General features: G+C 41.1%; 1 protein-coding gene across 1 annotated transcript in view; it reads right to left on the reverse strand.

Annotated features, from left to right (window-relative positions):
* Positions 1 to 21,393, reverse strand: part of EPSTI1 (epithelial stromal interaction 1) — a 49,800-nt gene extending 28,407 nt beyond the window's left edge. The window contains exons 1-5 of the mRNA XM_058018426.1: positions 21,164 to 21,393; positions 10,295 to 10,353; positions 8,237 to 8,320; positions 4,304 to 4,377; positions 3,601 to 3,684 (exon numbers count right to left, since the gene is read on the reverse strand). Of these exons, the coding sequence (XP_057874409.1) occupies positions 3,601 to 3,684; positions 4,304 to 4,377; positions 8,237 to 8,320; positions 10,295 to 10,353; positions 21,164 to 21,357 (495 nt within the window). The 5' untranslated portion in view covers positions 21,358 to 21,393. The remainder of the gene's footprint in view (positions 1 to 3,600; positions 3,685 to 4,303; positions 4,378 to 8,236; positions 8,321 to 10,294; positions 10,354 to 21,163) is intronic.
* Positions 21,394 to 22,804: the final 1,411 nt, after the last annotated feature.

Below are 22,804 nucleotides of genomic sequence, written 5' to 3' on the forward strand. Positions count from 1 at the left end.
ATCTCAGAGGACTTGTTGTGGTCTAGCTCCTAGCTAGTAACATCTGGAGAACAGTGATATTAACTTTGATAAATACAAACCTTCAGTACCAACCCTGTCTCCCACTAGATGAAAAAATAAAGGAATATCCTACAGCTATTCTACCACCAGAATGGTACTTGAAGAAAACTCCAGTATCTTGAAATTACACACTTGTGCCTGGTGTGACTATTTTTTACTCTGGAAGTTTACCCTAGGACACCTGCTTAGGGATGCATGCAAGTGACAGGCGACAGGACGGGCACATTCTCCAACTAATGACAATCTATCAATAGACATTGCCAAAGCACTCCACATTTGGCACCATGTTCAAAAAGCCAAGAGTGGAACAGCTGTGATATTGAAGGTAAACACATTGAAAAATATTAGCAGAAGGTCTGTAAAGTGCCCAGTTTTAAAAAATTCCTGAAAAAAGGCCACTCATGCTGATTAACACAGTCAAATTAAAGAGCACATGATTTGATAAAGAATAAAACAAAATTACAGCTTATCCTAAATAAGACAGTTTCTGAAGATGGCAGGTCTGTTTACTGCATTATGTAAGAGAAAAAAACATTGCCTTCAGTGTAATCACACTGAGCTTTATCGTTTCAAGTTGTTTGAATCTTCTAATAATCAGTCAAGACCTAAACTATAAAAGGAAATGCTAAAGGAAGGGTAACAGCAACAGAGATTTAGTGACAGGAAACAGAAATATCCATTGCACTGAAATCATCCAATTTTACATGCAACATAAATGAGAAAAGTTTAAAAAACAAGAAGCCAAGTATCAGCTTGCCTAATATAAGCTGCTTACTTATTTTTTGCGTAATTTGACAAAATTTGGGTAATTTCACAAAATTTGACAGTCCTTTCATCCAATAGACACAAAGGAAATTATGATCCAGTCTGGTCAAACACTGTGATGTGAAGGGCTGCACAAAAAATACCAACTCTGGACATCTACTACTAAGGAGAAAATAATAAAAAAACTACCTGTCATGTACTTAAACACTTTCTGTGGATTAGACACACATCTCAGCATCTGGGAAAAATACAGAAAAAGGGAATTCCCTGCTCATGTTACAAACTCTTTTCCGAATTATTTAACTGAGCACCAATCATTAGCTTCCCATACCCAAACTCAGGCAGCCCCTGGTTACCGCATGAACAAACCCCAACAGTCCCAGGACAAGCAGTCTGTCTTGAAGTGCACGGGAAACCTGAGTATTTGCTCACACAAGGTGGCCCTGTGGAGCGCAGAATGAAGACTCTTTCCTCTCTCTGGAAGCTAGAGAGAGACAAGGTAGATGCCAAGCTGGTCTTCCAGCAGCTAATAACCCCATGGTTAATTAAAGAATGACAGAGAGAGGCAGGTGGATTCGCACAGATAGTGAGGCAAACCTTCCATATTTGTGTATTGCTTTGGCGGACTCACAGTTTTTGCTTGTTCACAAAGATAATGGGAGAGGGAATGCTGCTTTTCTCTGCAAAACCAGCATTAAAACACTAACATAAACAGATCCTAAGTTCACGAGCAGCACTGGCTTACAGTACATCATCCTTACAATCAAGGAAGAACTGAGCTGAGTGTCAGCACCCGTTCTAGTCATCACACATTAGTCTATAAGGCTTCACCATTCATGTCTGTTGGCAAAGAAGCTTTCCAGCTGTGAAAGTTCCAGGGCTCCTGCTGATAAAGCTGGCTAGCTATTATCTCCTCTCAGACTGTCACACAATTTGTTTTTTATTGAATGAATAATAAGCTTGAGCAAAAGAAGGGCTGGCCAGCAAGGAAAGACAGCCTGTGAACTTGCAGAAAGACATGCTCTCAGCCAATGCCCTACAGGTGCAGCTGAATACAAATTTATCACTTCAAATAAAAAGCTCCTTTCCTTTGGTAAACAGAGCCCAACGCTGGTTGTACAGCACCAGTAGGATCTGTGTCATTCTCCGGTCTTGGGAGCCTTTAATCTGTAGACAGGGTGAGATAGTCAAATTGGCACTTTCCAGTTGCTTTTCAGCATGCTCTTATTAAAAGGTTAAATATTTAATACCTAATCATCTTCCAAGAAGAAATCTCCATCGGCTCAATCACTATTGTGGAAGACAATCTGAATAAAAAAATTTAAACTAAGACTTCCCTTTCACACACCTCTGTTTTGTGTGATTGCTTTGTGGGTATATGTTTATTTAGTCAAATTAGTCTGTTTGGCAAAGATGTTTGCTGCAATGTTACATCCTCCTTCAGCAAAAACAGATACTTACGGTTTTACTATCTACAACATCTATAAAGATTTTATAATCTGTGGGAGTGAAGGTAAGGAAATTAAAGAGCATGAAAACAAACCTGATACATCAATATATTTTCCAGGTGTAACTAGAAATTATAGCAGTCTTGTAACATTTTTCTTGTCCAATGCCCACGGGCAAACAACATATATTAAATAATTAATCTACTCTCTTCAACTGCTATCATCACTGTGTCTGGAGCTGTACAAGAGATGGTAACAGCTAACAACATTTTCAGGAGATAGTATTTATTGCCCCTGTAAGCTACTGTATATGGGCTTATGCCCAAAGTATAATACTAACCACTGAGAGACCAGGAACAGTCTAACCCTCACCTAGAAGCAAATACAGTTATTTTTGTTTATGCATGCCCTTGCATGCCAACCAGTATCGACGACTTTTTAATTAACTCTCAACATTCAGTTTCTGCACTGAAAATCATTTTTACTGTTGTGGAGACAAAATGTGCAAACCTGAAATCTCCCTTTCTCTCCTTGTTAATGAGCACATCAGTATCATGCTCCCTCTCCTTTCATTTTTCATTTAAATTCCACACTGCATTCTCAAGCCAGTAGCACTCGGTTGCCACCAAGGAGACACAAATGAACTTTTACAAAGGGTTGTACAGCACAAAGAAGGAGATGCTTTATGAGAATAACTGCAGAAAGCAAAAAAATTAAAAATAATAAAAGAAAATTTTTGAGTGAGCTATCATTGGTGTCAATATATGGAGAATATTAGAAGGAAGAGTGATCTGGCCTATTAACAAGACACCTGTGTGTGCTGGCTGTAAAAGGGCTGGAGGGGCAGTTGAATTTCAGGGTGCTCTCATCACAACGCAGGTAGACTACACTGACTGTTCCATGATTTGGATATCTTTTCCATCCGACAGGCTGGAATTTCTTGTATTCTTCCCAGGCAATTATGGATTTCTATAAGGTCTTTGTGCCAACTGCTACAGTCCAATCTTAGAGAGGGAGCTCATCCCAAAGTGAACCATATAACCTGCACACAATTTACTTCTGACCTCCCTTTCTGCTAACTCTGCCAGATAGATGCAACAGAAAGGCTGGAGTTTCTGATGAGCCAAAGGAACACTCAAGCCCCCAAAAACCCTGGGCAGGCATCCTTCAGTCAGCTATGAAGAGAAGGAAGACTACATTTCCTAATTCCTCAATACCATCCAGGGCTACCACTGAATTTAATTAGCCAGCTCCCTGTAGCTGAGCAAAATCAAACATCAAGACATGAACTGTTATATGGCTTCAAGTCTGCAGTAACCAGACTTACCTTTTCTCTCTGAATTGCCTTCTTTTTCAGGATTTCAGCTTCTTCAGCTGCCTTTTTTGCTTTTACGTACTCTTCTCTTTTGTGCTGTGTGACATAAACAGAGGAAGTTTATGTATACAAGGAACACATAAGGTAACTTGACTCCTACAGTGCACATCTTTCAAATCTAAAATGTGTTAGGGGAAAGTTTCTGGATTTTTTTTCACTTAAAATAAGACACTGAATTATGAAGGCCGTGCAACAGCTACTGCAATATTGGCTTTAGAAGACTGAAAAATCTAGGACTGATAAATGGGCATCCATGCAAGGACTCACACAGCTGACTGATAACTTGCAAGCATTTATACCTCTTGTAACAGGAACAACATTTCCACATAAGCACGGGACAGGGTGGTACATTGATCAATTAGTCCAAGCATAAGCAGCATGCTGGAAGATACAGTATGGCATTTAAGTGGCTTTACAACTGTTCTGGTTGTTATTTGAGATATCATCTGTGATACAGATTGCTACATATTTATGGAAAGATTTCTCATTTTCTTTGGTGCAGAACATTAGTTTCTGATTTTCTGCTCCTTCCTTCAGGTTTCATGACTTTCTCCTGTCAAGCAGCTGTGAGTTCATTTTATAGTCATACAAAACACTACAGAAAAAGCTTTCTTTTGAGTTCTAAAAATAAACAAACACATTTATTCTTACTGACCTTTTTCTGGTATTTAGATTGCATGAGAATCATTTGTTGGTTTTGTCGTACTTGAGCCTCTGATTCATTTCCACCTTAAAAAAAACCAAAAATATAAATGGTACTTTGTATGAGCATTTTAACTGCAAATGCCGGTCATTTCAGAATACAGCACTATAACAGACTGGATGTATGCATATACAGGAATTTTTTCATAATTACAGTAGCTTTCTGATATTAAAGAGAACAGATAGGAGATCTTTTTGATCATTTTTTTCATCCATCAAAAGCACTTGCCTATTATTTACAGAGCACTCACTGTATCATCCACTCTACCAACAAATATGTCCCTACAATACATGATCAGTTTACTGAGGAACTATTCCATTTTCAGAAAATCAGTCATGCTTTGCAGGTGAGTTTTCATTTTCACATTCAGCTATCCCCACCTTCGCTCAGTTTTTCACACACATACAGTCAGAAATTCTATTGCTAAAAGTTTATCTTTTATCAAATTTAGGATCTTGGACTCTGCCAGCTCCAATGGGATGCTATCATGTTAATATTTTCTAAGTAATGTCTTGGGGCTCAGGGAAGAGCCCCCTTTCTGAAATGGAAGTAAAAGCCTTTCTCACAGACCTAACATTCATATCCAGGTAGTAGAAAGCATCCTTTTCCAAAGCCATGGATTCTCTTTTGTGAACATCTAAAGCTCTGGCCATAATGTTCAGCCTTCAGTAAAAAGAAACAAAATCCCCACAAACAAAGAAGCCAACCACACAAGGAAAGTGATACTAGGTCTCAAGGGATTGAGGCAGTGACTTTAATTCTATTACTCTGCTTTATTTTCCAAAGTATTTTCTTTCTGTAGGAAGGGAAATAATTTATTCCCTTCAGTTGTTGCAAAAAATAACGACAGCCCCTACTCCATTCTGAGGATGGGGGCTGTATTTCCCCAATTTATTGTTTTCATGAGAAATTCCCCTCCTTGTGCCTCCTAATTCTACAGAAGCAGCTGGACCAATCTGTGCTACTTTAGGTGCCTGATATCCTGGGTTGTATCAAAAGCAGCAGGGGCAGCCAGTTGAGGGAATGTGATTCTGCCCCTCTGCTCTGCTCTGGTGAGACCCCACCTGCAGTGCTGCATCCAGCTCTGGAGTCCCCAACAGAAGAAGGACATGGACCTGCTGGATGGAGCCCATGGGAAGGCCTCAAAAATGATCAGAGGGCTAGAGTACCTCTCCTGTGAAGAAAGACTGAGAGAGCCAGGACTGCTCCCCCAGGAGAGGAGAAGGCTCCAGGGAGACCTCCTAGCAGCCCTTCAGTACCTGAGAGGGCTTGGAAGATAGCTGGAGAGGGAATTTTTGCAAGAGTATATAGTGATAGGACAAGGAGGAATGGCTTTAAACTGAAAGAGGAGAGATTTACATTGAATATAATAACGGCATATTTCACTGTGAGGTGCTGAGGCACTGGCACAGACTGCCCAGAGAAGCTGTGGATGTCCCATCTCTGGAAGTGTTCAAGGCCAGGCTGGATTGTGCCTTGAGCAACCTGGTCTAGTGGAAGGCATCCCTGCCCATGGCAGGGCAGTTAAAACTGAATGATATTTAGGTTGCCTTCAGACACAAACCATTCTATGAATTGCAAGACCTTTCAGAAATGTAAAAATTACTAGGAGGGATCACTCTTGTCTAAAGGTAGCTCTCTCCATTTACTAATGGAAGGTAACTAATCTTTAGGAGCTTTTGTGACATTCAGTGAATGGGAGATCAATACCCTAAGCGTGGCAACATTTCTATGGACGCAAATAAATCCCTAGGATAAGTTCTCCAGAGAGAATGGCCATACAGTATACAAGCAATAAGCTTAAAGTAGCAATAAGCATACAGCTGGCATTGTAGAGTGTCTCTTCCCCAGGTCTAGAAAATAAAACCCTGCTAAACAGGTTTTGAAACCTCTTAAATGTCTAATCTTTCTCTTTTTTTTTTAGCGTTTTAATAGCAAAATTTCTTTTTACACTGTAGATTTTTTGCTGGTACTAGTGGATGCTGTCTTGGAACAAATATTTTTCTGATCATTATTAGAAATTGCCTATAGCCTTTCAGCCAGGTTTAATTCATTCAAGTTGCCTTAGCTGTAATGTGTCAAATGCTTCACTAAAGTCAGAGGGTGTTGTGATCATATATAATAATACCAGAAAAGCGATTGTTGCATTTATCAGGCATGATTTGTTGCTCCACTTGTTGCTTACAGAGGAGAGTAGGACTTGCATCCTTCATTGCTCTCATCTCTCCATGATGCCTGAAAGTTTTCCAGTCAAATATTACAGAGTTGAAAGCCAGAATACTTATTTCCCTGTGGAAACCACAAGTGTTAAAAAACTTTAAGAAACTTCAACTTTATTTAGTGATTTTATTTAGTGATTTGGACTAGATGTGCAGTCCCTTAAAATCACTCTGAGAAAATAACACATGATACTTTCTTCTCCTAATGAGTACCTACAGGGGTGAAATTAGAGATGCCATTTCAGCTCCAAATTTGTTCCTGTGGGAGTGATATGTTCTAATAATCTTTGCACCTCAGTTCTTTTCAGAGGCGCTGAACACAGTACCTGTGTCTCAGCCTCCAGGAGTCTTAGTGGCAGCTAGAGAGTGACTAATGACATCATATTTTCTTACTTTATTTTTTTTTCCTCTGAAGTTTCTTCTTTGCCCAGAAGGATTCTAAATGCAGTGGGGCCAGAAGTTAGGACTCCTTACACTCAGTCCCTGCAGCTTTAAGGACACTCTCAGTCACGTAGCCAGCTTGCACACACCAAATATGTCAAATTTCTTTTTCCAGACTTCACATTCTTCAGCAAAAAGCTCTATGGTCTTTTTGTGACAGAAGTACGTCTTCTAAAAACTACCCATAAGCAAGAAGCAGATGTTACATGTGAACTCACAAAGACTGTGTCTGGCCACACAACTGCACATGATTTGAATACAGGGCATTGCCACCACTGCAAACAACTGTGACTCAGCTGCAGGGCAGAACATGTAGGATCAGGATCACCTTGAGCCAAAAATCTGCTCTGGGTTGGAGTCAGCTCAAATTCCTCTATCTTCCACCTGCTGTACATTTTTATACACTGGACACCACCACAAACTTATCTTGTGTAGCCTGGCAAAGAAAGAACTTAATTTGCAGGTCAAAGCAGACCATATCCTGCACTGTGCACCCCAAATTCTCCTACAAAAGCCAAGGTAAGGAGGGGCAGCTCTTCTTTTCTAAAACTTTTTAAAACTAAGCCAGAAATATCACTAAATTCAGTACTTTATAGTGGTTACAATTTAAGAAATCTCCTACACTTCTCCTCACCCATCTAGAAAACATCTTATCTTAGCAACCACATCAGTTATGTTCAGGGTGTCTTAAGTTCTTGCAGCTTTTTACCATGTTTTTCATTTACTTGTCTGTTATCTTCAAAAAACTGGTAGTACAGGGCTTCACACACATTTAGCCTGCAAACGATGAAGCTGCAGGGATCACTTTTGCCTCTTCAAGAACCAACAGCCAGGAAAGCACACAGAGGAGTTTTCTTATGGGTACCTGGAGGCTCTCCAACATGCTGTCCATCTGCACACTAATGACAAGTGTGTGCCCCCTCAGAGACATCAACCACAGACAGTGTAAACAGCAGGAGGGTTAATCCACCTGTTTTCCCCAAATGGTAGTACAGATTTTCTACCCTGCCCTTGACAGATTTCTTGAGTGACAATCTGTGCTGTTTTGTTTCAGAAACATCTTCCTTGCCATGATCATCAAGAAGCACAGAGCACATACAATAGACTTATGTCAGCCCTTATTGAAAATGCATCTCTTTTAATAAGTAGAGAGGAAAAGTTAAAATGTCTCATGTCTTGGAAAATTAAATTTTGCAATTCTCAATTGCTGATTTCCATGTCTTACCCAGTCTCTGTGGCACCAACGTAATTGGCCCTGGCCTGTGTTCTTTCTTCCATTGCTCCAGGTCATCGAGCTCTTTCTTAGCAACTGAGCAGGTATAAAAAGAAATAAATATATGGAAGTTAGAGGAATACTAACAAGCAGCCATTACAGCTAATTGCATGTAATCCTGAAGACCATCCAGGAACCAGCTTGCTTCTCAAGAGATGCAGACACGGCCACAAGAGGCTACAGAGTCACTGCAATAATTAGCTAATGAGGCAAACATTTTTCCTAACTTGATACTGTAATGGTGAGCAACCCTAGGACTCAACCCCAAAAGTAAAGCCAAAACCAGCTAGGATACTGCTAATAGACTGCTTTTTACCCCCTGGGAACCTATAGGTAAGTGCCACAGTATTTATTCCTTCAGGTAAAGCAGAAGTTGTTACGATGAAGATGTTATTACTGCATAGAGGGAAATCCTTGTGGTGTAATGCTCCCCAGCAGGGAAAAGAAAAGTAATTTTCCCTCCCAACCACATGCTCCCTAAATAAAAACAGGAGGAATGCATGAATCAGCTTCAAATTAAGACACTTCAACATAGGCACCCACATGTGAGATGGGCAGCAAGCTCCCAGCGTAGTCAGTGCAAGTCAATACAGCCGGGGTGCAGCCATATGCTCCAGAATGGCTGATTTAACTTCTCTCTTTGTTGACTGACAGAGAGAAAAGCACAACAATTCCTTAAAATAGCAAGGCAACAAAGCCTGTGGAAAGAGGAGCTGTGTTTTACACTAGCACTTCAGTTGCTCTAGAAACTTATTTCACTCAAACTAACTGTGCATCCTAATGGCTGGCTATGGCTATTGGAGGCTAACACCAGCCCTCCTCTAAGAGCATAAAGCCAGTATTTGGGTAAACCTCTAAAGAGACCCAAAAGACAGAGAACAGCTTTTTTATTTCACCTTTAAAACAAGCATTTAAGTAGAGACTGCATCCAGTGAGCTCCTATTTCTGCCAGCGTCCAAGACAGAAATACTTGACATGCTTCAGACCTTCCACACTGGCACCACAAAGTGCAAACAGATCTTTATTAGAGCAGCAGCACCTCTGCTGTTAACATGATAGTCAGGTCTAAGATGATATGCTGCTATTCTTCCTTCACAAAGATATAGTTTGGTTCATGATAAATCCATTTTCTTTCTTGCATCCAAAGGAAACCCAACCCACACCAGCCTGCTGGTGAAGCATTTCAGCCAAATTCACACGTTTGAGAAGAAAGGATTTGATTGTACTGTTTCCTCGAGGACTCAAGACATGAGAAGTGCTGACTCACACTCCTTCAGCTTTCATGTCTTGCATAAATCAATGCCCAGGTGTGTAGAACTGCTGTGCCCAGTCAGTCACCACTGTATACAGAATTTATTTCACATCTGACTCTGGCTGTAACTTTGCCAATAAAAGACTTCAACATAGGCCTGATCTTTCTGGTAGAGATTCCGCCTGCTCCTGCTTAGCTACTTTCACCAGCAAGACTCAAAGCTAAGCAAAAGTGAATATATATCCACAAATACTTTCCACCTAAAATTACTTTTATCAGTTTCAGTAGAAGAACCGCTTAACTCAAAGGCATGTTCAAGAACCAATAGTGTCTGCAGTCGCTTTTGTTTCCACATGGGAGTATTTCCAAAAATATTTCTTATTTATATTTTTATTCTTCCTCCTCCTAATCCTGAGACTGTTCAAAGTTCCCAAATATGAATTAAATCCTGTAAAAGTTGGATAGAGCTAATTCTAGCATAGTTTTGCAGAAGCCATCTTGAACAACTCCTGCACTGAAACTACCAAAACCCTTCTGACGAGATTTATTCTGCGTGAAGTGAAGCCAGATGATGAGTAACTCTTAAGAAAAGCTACATCATCATGGAGAATGCTCATGGCATTGGCATTACTGTCATATCTGTACATATAAAAGCATTGTAAAAATGAGGATAAAAATTGCAAGAGCAATAAAATGCTAAAATCCCAAAGTTATTCAAGTCAAAATAGTGTATTATGATATTAGACAACTCAACTTACTTTGCTGCAACTGTTTTCTTCTGGTTTCATTTGGAGTTACCAAGACATATGGACCAACACTAAAATGAAAGAATACGCTCTTATTTTTCCTGTTCACACAAAATCAGAACTAGAAAGTGTTCCTTCATCACCAAAGTCAGTTTTCTGCTGTTGTAGCAAACAACTTCACAGAAAAACCAGTATTTATTCTGATTCAGCTCTTTAGGAATTTTTGGTAAGTACGAGTACTTGCTATATTTGTAATTTGCAGCAGATACCAAGGATAATATTTTCAGGAATTTTTAGCATAGCCTTTGCTGTTCTTATTCAAGTCTTACTCTAGACTGCTGACCTCAGACCTCATGCATTTCAAATCAAATCACATCCTTGAATCACAATGTTCCATGTGGAAGACCACTGTCTGCTGGGAAGAACACTGGTGCTGGCAGTCCCACCCCTTACCTTGTGGGCACCAAGTGCGTTGTGGACTTAAGCAGTCTGCCCAAAAGTTGTCCAGGGAGTGTGCAAAGTCACACTGTGATGGACCCAGGTGACTTACTCTCAGCCTGAGCCTCAGTTTCCTTGCCAGCCTTTCATTTTCAGGCACCAGGAATTCCTTGGGCATATCCATCTTGCTGTCACACCAAAGGTGCGACTCACTGAATCAGGACAAGGGGCCTGTTTTGCCAGACTTAATTCAAAATGCAGTTGCTGTCTCAAGGAGCTATCAATCTAATGTGACAGCAAGAGGCAAGCCAGGGTTCAGAGTGTATTAAGAGACTCAAGGTGATCAAAAGAGTGATGAAAACTTGTCAGTTCCACTTGGAGAAGACAAAGGGCTTTATCTCCATGGTGTATTGTGTGAGTAGGAGTTTACACAGCTCCCACTTATCAGAAGTTGTGCTATGGGGGTGCAGGTTTACCAGAAATGCACTAAGAAAGTTGGCCCCACACATCAGAGTCTTGGCAGGGTTTTATATGCATGTGTGGGCACAAATATTTCATCTGGCTTCATTGCAGGAAAAGCACAAGGAGAAGAACAGCTAGCAAAGAATAATTAGGGGTGAAGGCTGAGCCTCTTCAGGAAGGGCCACAAGGAGTGGCTAGAGGACAAACTAGTAAGCAGAGAGAGAAGTTGGCACTGGAAAAGTAATGAAACAGTAAGGCCCAAGACTAAGGCTTAAAAGGGGAATGAAAATCAAGCAAAGAGATCAAAGTGCCCAAAGCTGCCTGCTGCCGTATCACTGTAATTCAGGATTTGGTAAGAGAGTATTTATATCCAATTACCTCTTTCTCTTTGAAGACTTATTCTAGGAGGATGTGGATTAATTTATGAGATTAAACTAGTAAAGATAGAGCCGTGAGCTTTAATGGTGCCATTTAATATGATCTTTTCCCTTTCTGCCAGCATACTCTGGTGCCCCTGAGACAGTGAGACTGTTCTGCACATCTCCACCGAACCCCAGACCCTCCAAGGCTGGAATGAAGAGGGCAGCAACACCCCAGTGGCACTCACCACACAACTGCAAACATTACTTAAAAGAAGCTTTGACAACACATCTCACTTATAGCATAACACTCCCAATCAATGATGTTGTTTCAGGTTTTTCTCTATTTGATTGAGTGGTAGCACTTCCAATTTATCCCAAAGTGCCTTTAACAAGCTGTTACACAATGTATCTGTTTCAAGACGTTTTTATAGCTTTTGTTTTTGTTTCAGATATTAAGATCATATTTCTCTCAAGTTCATACACAAAAATTATTAAGTACCTTTTAAACTCCCCTCCTCTCCCTTTGGCAGTGATAAAAGTTGCTGAAATTGTATGTTGCAATGCTACATATCTTCCTCCTCCAAAAATTGATCAGTGCATCTAGATATCACGCTGCTTCACAGCACTAGAGGGCAGACGAGTTTTTATACCATGTACTTTGATGACTTCAAACAGCATTTGTCTGGTTGATTTGTTTTAAATTATAATCAATTTTTTTTAAAAAGACCTTGGCTTGTCTGGACATGTATGAGAAATCACGGTATCAAATCTAGCCCTTTTGCCATGAATCATTTCCTTCATCTGCTTCTGCTTTTTGGCTGGAAGGCTCACATCCTAGGAAGCCAGGTGGGGGCCACTCTTCTGGTACCTGACCATGGCCTCATCTTCAGCACCTTAGAAGGACTGCACATGAAATTCAGCAAAGATCAATCAGCTTACCAAAGAGGTAGAGGCAACAGTACATTTACCATCTGTTTTCCAGAGAGCAGATTAAGAGTTGTTGTGTTTAAAACAGTGTTTATTTGAAAGCAAAATTCATTTCAATTTTACTGAAATAAAGGCAAAGAAAGTGAGGATGCCAAGTCTTCAGTGGGGGAGAGAAGGGGAGAACAGGACACCAACTTTTCTTTGTCTTTTATCTAATGCTTTGTTTTACTTATTATTAGAAATAATAAGGAAAAAAAAAAGGCAGGGGGGAGCATTATTGAGTTTATCTAACTTTTAGTATTCACCTTGGTCTCTGGAAAAAAATGCCAGAGTGTGGGTTTGGGTACTGGGATCAGGAATGGCCTTAAGCTGAAGGAGGGCAGGTTTAGGTCAGATACTAGGAAGAAATTCTTTACTGGCAGGGTGGTGAAGCACTGGCACAAGCTGCCCAGAGATGTTGTGGATTCCCTGTACTTAAGGTGTTTAACAACAGCCTGGTCTAGTGGAAGGATTCCTGCCCATGGCACGGGTGTTGGAACTAGATGACTTTTAAGGTTTCTTAAAGAATCATTCCATGATTCTCTGATCAGGGAGAAGGAGGAGTAAGTACATGGTAAATTTCTTGTGTGAGGGGGAAAGTCAGGGTCCAAACTGGTTCCTTGCCTTTTACCCCTACAAGAGAGGAAGCCAAATGAGCTGTTGCCTGAGAAACTCTACCTGCCCTACCAGTTCTAAAATCTGCACCTAATATTCCTTCTTTTCTTGGGATTCTCTTTTTGAAGGAAAGGAAGTTAATGCAAAAACCCACCACCAGCTTCCACCTTGTGTTTCTATCCAGTTTGCAGGATATTTTATGTCATTTCTTTGTTCAGGCAAAACCTCTGATCCAGTTCAGCCTATAAAACCTGCTACAGCCTGTCAATTTAATATTCCAGTCAGTTTCTGGGTTGCCACAGTAGCCATAAGTCTGGAGCAAATTATCCTACTTACCTGGGGAGCAATTAAGGAAATGTGAAGATTTGAAGCTATCAGTGGTCTGCAGAATTTTGTGCTTTATACCAAAGCACACTTTATGAAGTGCTTCAAAATCCACAGACAGAAAAGATTATAAAGAATTTAAATTTACAGTTTCCCTAATAATGATTCTAATTGTTATAAGACTTAAGCCTATCTTTGAGGTAGAGTTGTTTTATAAATACAAATACAGAAGTCACTGGAAGGGGGAGAAAGAACATCTTACCCCAGTTTTAGCTCTTCAAAAAAGACAAATCATCTTCTGCCTTTATGGATCATATTAATCTTGATGAGTGTTTTTTGTTTTATTTTCTCTGCAGAAAATGGGAATGTATTGACTCATTACACAGACTGAACAGATATTAATGAGAGTAAGAAAGTTGTAACCCAATAAGAGAATGTATCTATATTTAAATAAAAAAAAGGAACCTCCTATGATTTTTCAAGCAGATACACATAATATACCACAGTTGTGGGATTCTAAATGCCTATATATAATTGTGGTTTAACCCCAGTCAGCAACTAGGCACCACATGGCTGCTCGCTCACTCTGTGATGGGATCTCGGCTCACCCATGGGATAGGAGGGAGAATTAAAAGGGTTAAAGTGAGAAAAATCATGGGTTGAGATAAAGACAGTTTAACGGGTAAAGCAAAAGGTGCACACACAAGCAAAGCAGGAATGGATTCATCACTTCCCATGGTCAGGCAGGTATTCAGCCATCCCCAGGAAAGCAGGGCTCCACCACATGTAACAGTGATTTGGGAAGGCAAACTCCATCACTTTGTACATCTCTCCTTCTCCTTTTCCTTCTCCCAGTTATGTATGCTGAGCCTGATGCCATTTGTTATGGGATACACCTCTGCCAGCTGGGTCAGCTGTCCCACAGCTCTCACAACTCCCTGTGCACCCCAGCCCTCTCTCTGGTGGGGTGAGGCAGAAAAGGCCCCAACTCAGCGTCAGCCCTGCTCAGCAATAACAAAACATCTCTGTGTTACCAACACACTTTTGGCCACAAATCCAAACCATAGCCTCACAGCAGCTACTATGAAGAAAATAAGCTCTACTCCAGCCAAAACCAGCACATACAGAGAGAGATACAAAACATTTCAATAAGGAGAAACATGCAATCATGTCATAGATAATCTCTAACGATAGTTTACACTTTGAGTGATCAGTAACACCATGTCTGAAAACCTAAATTTTGAATCATATGTGTAAGTCTACTCTTCTAACTAGCTCAAGGACACCTCTTCAGTGCTTTAAAGGCATTGATGATAACAATTTTTGTTCTACTTTCTTTCAGGTTTGTATAAAATAGTTTATTTCTAAAATTGAAAAAACCCATGGGGACTGCTGCTCACTGGTAATAGGTTTTGCAGAGCTGTGCTCTTCAGTTTTTCCTCAGGTCCACTCCGGCCATCTACCACAGGAGAGATATTCAAATGAAGTGTGAAATAGTTTAAAGAGTTAGAAAAGGAATGGGTGTTATAAACTGTACCCAATTCCCCTGTGTTTTATACTGTGGGTGCAGTGGTACATGAATGTCACAGAGCTGAAAGCCAAATATCTTGCTCTGTTGGGCAGAGTAGTCTGCATAACAGACAGAAACTAAGGAGAATGAAGTTGGAGAGCAACAAAAATGACTAAAGGGAAGGAGGCATGGGCAGATTCAGTCAGAGGAGTGAGATACTGCATTAGATCGTATGTTAAGACTGAATTTAAAAGAGATCAGACTGCCAAAGCCAGCTCTTGAATTTCCTTCAAAGATACACTAAGCTGAACTTTGCATTCATTTATCAGGAATTGTTTTAAGAGCTGTCAAGTCCACACCACCACAAAGTATTGTTTTCACCAAAGCTCCCATGCCTGATGGAGCAGCCACATGCTGCTGAGCAGCACAGAAGCTGCCAAATTAAAGGGCTACAAGATGCCAAATCTCAGCAAGCAGATAACTGTCCTGTAGGTATCCCTATTTTGCAATGCTCACACAGCCAGATGCTAATGATAATTGACAGCCACAATTCTAGACCTCAGCTGAGCAATATGCTCTGTGTCCCAGCAGTGCCATAAGCAGATCTCTGGGAGAGTGTACAAACCTTACATGCAGGCCTGGGGCTCTGGCTTTCCATCTTTATCAGTGGCATCATCTTACCAGTTTGCAGCTCAGAGACAAAAGTGATTTACTGGGGCTTAGCATTACACACTGTCTGACTTATTCTCACTGCACATGTGCTTTTAACACAACAGGCAGAAAATTCATTACATTAGCAGAAAATGTTCATCACCAAAAATCTACCTCCATAGATTTTGTCCTGTGTTTGCCACAGGCCAGGAATGCACTTAATTAACACAGTTCAAAAGATGTCTGGAAGATTATTAAACGAGGGTAACTCACTTCTGTATTTGGTCCTTTTCATTAAGAACAGACAACATTTTTGGCATTGTGAGGATGAAAGCAAAGAGTTACATCCTGAAGAAGCGAACTTGCAAGGGGGAAGAGTGAGAAGGGAGAGGGCAGCAGAGAGCAGTCCAGGAGAAAGTAAGAGTCAGAAATCTGCAGGAAAGAAATGGACTTGAAGTTCTGCTTTTACCCACATGCTTGCAGAGAAATTCCTGAAGTTAAAATTTAGTCAAAAGACTAAAACTGAAACTTGGAACTGAATTTCCAACAGTTCAGATGAGGCTCAGACTCAGCAGCTTGTTTTGGACTTAGCACATCAGAAAGAAGAGCAGGTGCTTCAGCCGTACTCTGTTTTGGACAATCTCAACCAACTTCTGAAGATCCAAGGAAATTGCCACCCTGAGGGATCAAATCAGGGAGCCAAGGGGTAGCTCTCAGCCCAAACTTGGCTCACAGCACAGCTTTCTCTCCTCTGGAAACACTAACATGCCATTAGTCAGATAACACCAAAGGGGCAGAGCTCACTGTGGCAGGGCAGATCAGCAGCAGACCCATCAAAGTCTAGAAAAGTCAGACATGGCCATGCTCGTGCCATCCCCACGTGCTAGAGCAGCTCAGTTCCCTCAGTGTGGCACAGTGTCAGGGATGTAGGGAGAGGGATGTAGGCATGTAGGGAGCATGCCAGAGCCAGCTGGAGCGCCTGGTAATCCCTGGCCCTGAGGAGCACGGAGCATCATACGTGGGCAGGCCAGGCACTGGGCTTGGCAGCACCGAGTGCTGAGCCGAGCTCTCCCCTGCAGGGCCATGCATGTGCTGCATGTCAGGCTTGCCAGCGTGCCTGCAGAGCTCAGCAGGTCACATGCTGTAGCACATGAACGCTGAGATTTGAGCTAGTGCCATGTTCATCTCTGCTTCCCCACTTTTTCTCTTTTCAACAATGTATTTCCCCGTCCACTGTCTCTGCAACAGAGAATTTGTCCTTTCATTGCCCCTGACCAAATGCAACATCCTCCCATACATTCCTTATTCATCACTTTGCCACAGGTCCTCATCAAGCTATGCATCAAGAGAACACGTCAGAGCTTGTACAAAGCAAGCTCTTCCAAAAAAGCCTTCTAATACAGAATATGGAAAGACTTCCTTCCCTGCCCCAAACATTATATGGCACAGCAACCCCTCCATCCAGACTGACAGTACAGTTACTGTCTTACAGAGACCCTGCCACCAATCCTGTGCCTGGAGAAAAGGCTGGCTACTGACCATGGCAAAGCTGGGCATCTCTGAAGCGCTCCACTGGGCTGTAAACATTAGTACATCAGCCTGAAAGACAGAGAGTTGCGAGGCTTCTCCTGTGTAGCAAGTGGAGAGCTAAACTCTGAACAGATTTTCCATAATTCAAATTACCTGTCTTGCATTCCCACCAGTAGCTGGGCAGTGGGCAAAACAAGTATTTTGCTAAAAATCCGCAGTTTTGTAGACTTTCCTAGGTTACAATATAAAGATGTATTCTATTCCCATCCTCTAGACCTGCTGAAAACAAGAGGAGCATTGTTTTTCCTCATCTCCTGTTAATGGGCCCATCAATGCCTTGCTGTATGACTCGGAGATTACTCCCTCCAGCAGCCATTTCTCTTTAATGGACCCACCACGGGACTCACAGAATGACATCAGCTCATTGTGAGATGCCTTGCCCAGGGGGAGGAGCTAAGTATTCCCACCTGGATATAATCTGGTGTTGGGACAGGACAAGCCTTTTCTACTGGATCTTTGGAGGAAGGCTACACCCTTTCTACAGGATCACTGCTCCAAGAGAACTGCATTTGCTACTCCAGGAGGACTGCAGCCACCAATCCAATTGGACTGCTATCAACACCCTGACCAACAGGGTGTCAGGTTGTATTCTGACTACGTCAGGGTTTTTTCTTTTTGTATTATTGCATATATTTTGTTTGTTTGTTTGTTTTCTTTTTCCTTTTCATAAAAAGTTGTATTTCTGACTTGGAGTGTCTCACTGGTTTTGCTTTCAAACCAGAACATAGACTAACTATTGTTTTATTTTAAGGAAACTTTAGTTCATGAAAGAACTACTAACTATAGCCTGTCAGCAATAGGATGAGGGGTCTTATAACACCATAGGTATTTTGGTTTTGTTTTTGTTGGTTTGGTTTTTTTAAATTCAGGATTAAGATTGGAAAAGAAAGGAAAGAAACCTCTGATAGATTTGGCTCCAGTGTCAAAGAATACAATTTCTTGAGTCAAGCATTCTAGCAAGTCCGCTCTCCTTTCAAACAAAATGATGAGGGATCTTACCAGCTGTGCAGCAGTATATCTTCAGGCTTTATTATTTTGAATTTCAGTTTTTAATGGATTTTACCAGAACCAATATTATTCTTGGCAGCTTTAAAGGTGCTAAAGGCAGACTGCTGAATGGGGGCAGCAGTTTCTTTTTCAGGCACTAGCTATAGTTCACCCTCTAATTTCCCCACTTTCCTCCACCTTTCTTCTGTACAGACTTTTGTTTCTGAATAGGTATGAACAGGGGCAATTTGGGAATTTGCTTTCTACAAGTTAATTTCATGGCACTTAGCAGACAAAGTGAAGCCACTTAAATGCAAGCTTATTATTATAAGCAGTTTCAAGGTCTTGTCATCCTGGTGACTTTTTTCTCCATGGCCTGAAACCACATTCTATGTATAACTGGGTGGGGATGTACAAAGTGTGACTTCAATTTTGCATTTGAACAAGTACTTTTCTTAATTAGGACCATTTTATTGTCACTTCTTGCCCTTGCCATATCATATAAGGGCTTTTCCAAACCAAAACTATCTAAACTCTAATACCAGCTGCCCACCTTGTATTTTTAATAGTCTGGTTTGAATATTCAGTGCTGAACAGGACTGCAACATGCTACATCCCACACATATTTCCTGTGTCCAATCTAAACAAAAGGTTACCTAATATGACCCAGAGATGTTCCTGAGATGTTTTCCCACTCCAAATTTTTCTCACAGCCTGAGACAGAGAGTTTGCATTGAAACAATTCACACATAGCCTTCAAAAGAGACTCCAACTACTGCTTTGCTGGCAGCAAAACTATACCCCTGTCTGTTTTCAAAAAATAGCAAGCAGAAGCTGGAATAGAGACACTACTTGGCACAGAGGTATCCTGTTTGGGCCCCTCATGTTCCCTCTGCTATGCATATTCCAGAAATCCTTTAGTAATGTTAGTCTGAGCTTTTTTCTCCTACTGTCACCCTGTAACTGCAGCTCTCCAGCTGCTCTTGTTACCCCAGAACCTGAAAACCAGAACCTGAGGGTGTTCCAATATTTTAGTTTTAAAGGTCATATTAAGAGATGTCACTGGCTAAAAAGCTGAGTCAGCTTTATCAGCAGTAAAATGATATTTTAATCTGAAATCATTCTTTAAATGTAGCTTGAGAAAAATGAAGAAAGTAATAATAATTGAAACTTTTTTTTCTTTAAGAATAAAGATCCCTACTGTTCTGTTTCAGTATTTCAGATGCTATCTTATCCTTTAATCTGTATTAGTTAAGGAAATTGCAGTTTAAGTGGCTTCATCCCATTCAAACTGCCAGGTAGCATCCCCTTTCTAAAGGGAAGGATGCAAGCCCCCCTCTAATTCACTTCATTTTTTTATTAGACTATTAGTTTCCCACTCATATTACATGGTTTCTACTCCAAACTGCCTTTCCTTCATCCCTCTTCTCATTAACTGAATACTAATGCAGAGTTTAATTTGTACATCTAAGATTTAGGAATTAATTCTTTGTTAGTACTTTATGAAGACACAGAGAATATTTTCACACAGCAGAAAATAGTGCTCAGTGTTTGCAATGGATGCACAACAGCTTTATGTCTGCAAGAATCATGGAAGATGAAAGAGGGAACAGGGATTTGTGTGATTATATGTGCTCTGGCCTTAAATTCTGCAGGGAGCTCTGGCAAACCAATTGATTAATTATTCACCTAACCTTTACCAGGGGTTTGTATGCCAGACAAACTGGGTAAACATGTTCATGCCAATGGGAAAGCTCCCACTGGCCCTGCTGCCCCCTCCTCCCCCTGAGAAACAACCCAAACAGCAACAAAATGCACATATTACAGCTACATAAACAAACTGGGGCTGTCCTTGCTCTACTGTGGATATTTGGCACTGTGAGAGCAGGCAAGACAGAGAATTTTTCATATTTGGAAGTGGCAGAAAATAAACAGACAGCAACTAAAGAATTGTTGTTTGCTCTCCTGAAAGTCAATCATTAAAGTGCTGATGGATTTTAAAGGGACTCAGCTTTTAGTAGTCCCTGTATCATTGCTACCCAATAGAGAATCATTCACAGGTTTCAGTGGAAAGCTGCTGATCTCTGCTCACCATCAGCTGCCTGCCACCTCCTCCAGAGATGGCTCCACCTTCTTCACCCAGAAAGAAGGGAAAGGAAACTGGAAGTGTTTGCAGTTTTGCCAGCTGCCCTTTGAAAGACGGAAGAAAAAGAAGCAAGCTAAGCAAAATCAGCACATAATAATAATCTTAGCATTACATGCACTGTTATAAGAACTCAGAAAAAGCACATATGGTGAAAAGGAATAAACACTTGGCTATGGTCATCTAAGTATATTTACATTAAACATACGTGCATAAAACATTAACACAGAACTTTCAGTTTCTATTCTGCATTATATCTGCAAGACAGAGCTTATGTAAGTTATCTCAGGATTGTCAGTGGAAAGCAAGAGAGGGACTAAGCAGAGATTCCAATAAAGCACCAAACGCTGAAGCTTTAGTTTTAGTTTTGTGAGCATGAAGTTCCTGGAAGCTGTTCTGTGTCCTTGACTGCATTCAGAGCAGTGCTGGAATGCAGCCTATATCCATCTCTTACGCCAAAGTAAGTATTTTTAGACTTTCCAGGATGAAATATTAGGAGGCACAGAAAACAGGGAGCTAGAACCAGATTTGAAATTTCACTTTGAAAAAAGATGCCAGACACCATGTATGCCAGTATCCAAGGTACAGAACTGGCCGCTGCTATGGCACAGGGTGTAAGCTATGCTGTCAAGAAGCTTTCCAGAACAACTTAGGTCCCATGTAGGAAGCTCCAAGGAGATGGCAGCATGCTGCTTGTATGCTCAGCAACATTCAGGCTTTCTGTAAAATATTTTCACCTTTAACAGTGTACACCTCGAGTAAGCTGGAGAACAGGCACCCAGTGCAGGTAGTAATCTGCATTAGTAATCTCAGTCAGGCTCCTTGTTACTTACTACTGCTTTCGCTGTTGTTGGTGCGCTGATGCTTGGCCTCCTTGTTTCTCTTCAGATGCTGTCAGCTTCTGGGTGTTTTCACCCTTCTCTGTTTCCTTGTTGCCACGAGGGTTACCCTGAGAGGAAGATGGCATATTGAAGGCAGTAGCTGTCCTGTACCCGCTGCCTTCCCTCCATCCTCCAGCCCCAGACATGGTTTTGCAAGTACCTTGCCTTGGCAGAAACCAGTATTGCTGCTATAGCTAGGGGAACACTCAAATTTTGGAGGGGCCAGAAATCAGTTTCAATTCCTGCTAAACTCCTCCCCTTCCTGAACTTTGGGCTGTCAGGCGTGCCAATACATGTTCTGGTTTCTGAGGCATCCACCAGCTGAAGCTCAAGTTTCATCATCTCAATCACAGCACCCAGGCAGACAGAGGTCACAGGGTGACAGCAAAGCTGATCTGCACTAATAAACCAGGTGACAACAGTGTGCAGAAGCGTGGGGAGATCTGACATTTTTCTGATAATTTCTGACATATATTTCTGATCTATTTCTGACATTTTTTTAACCCAGCACTTCCCTGTGACAGAGGGAATAACTCTTGGGAGTGTTATTACCTGCCCCTGAAGGTGAAAGTAATGAAGGTTCTTGTTAATGAATCTCTAGGGGCAAATTAGAGTGAAAAAACTCTTTTCATATAATTTTCAGAGTTTACATATATATATATATGAACAATTTGGTTGCAATGGAAAGCACCTATATAGCCATTTTGGTTGTTATTATCTATAGCAATATGCCAGTATGAAAGCATAAAGATATCACTTAAAATGTGCGAGGGGAAAAAAAGGAAGAAAGAGAAAGAAAGGATAAGAGTAAGATACACAACTACCACCCCTTGATTCACAATGAGACTTGAGTGTTGCTGTTGGTTGAAGTGATGATTGAAGGTCTTGATCAATCTGCGGGGGGTGTGTGTAAGAGCAGGTAATTTGGCATGGTGGAAAGCACCACCCTGTTTCCACAAGATCTGCCTCTTATCAGCCTCAAAGCCCAGCTTGTAGTCTCTGGCAGTTATAAGTTCGTCCCTTCTGTCTTTTGCAGACCAGAGATTTTTCATTACACACCCAAAATCTCATCTCATTCTTGGTGAGTTGCAAACCTGGTCTCAGCAAAGCACCCTGGTGCCTTCACAAATGGGCAATTACTTTGAGTCATAGTCAGTCTCTCACAAAGGGGGTTTTGGTTTCTATTTTGCATGAGTGTACAAGGAAAGATGAAGCTAAAAACTAACCTTCAGATAAATCTTAAGGCAATGGTCCTGAAAAATTCCAATTCGGCTTTTCAGTTCTGCTCAATCAGAAAACTTCTTTGACTTTCCTAATTCTACCTGAATAGAGGATGAATACTTACTGAAAATGGAGACCCTTTGAGTGATCACATCTAACCAGTGGTGGTAGCTATGGGATCTGCAGGGCTGGAGATCACCAGCAACATTTTTAATATCATTAGTGAATAAAAGATGTTTGTCAACTTCTAACCCAAGCAAAAAAGCACTAGCAATGCTACTCCAGGTTAATGCAGCAGAACTAAGGAGATCCAGCTCCACTCATGCAGATCTCATCACTCTTTGTCCTCAGCTGGGCAAGCTACACTAGAAA

Source organism: Melospiza georgiana, chromosome 2 (assembly GCF_028018845.1).
Source record: "Melospiza georgiana isolate bMelGeo1 chromosome 2, bMelGeo1.pri, whole genome shotgun sequence".
Lineage (NCBI taxonomy): Eukaryota > Metazoa > Chordata > Aves > Passeriformes > Passerellidae > Melospiza > Melospiza georgiana.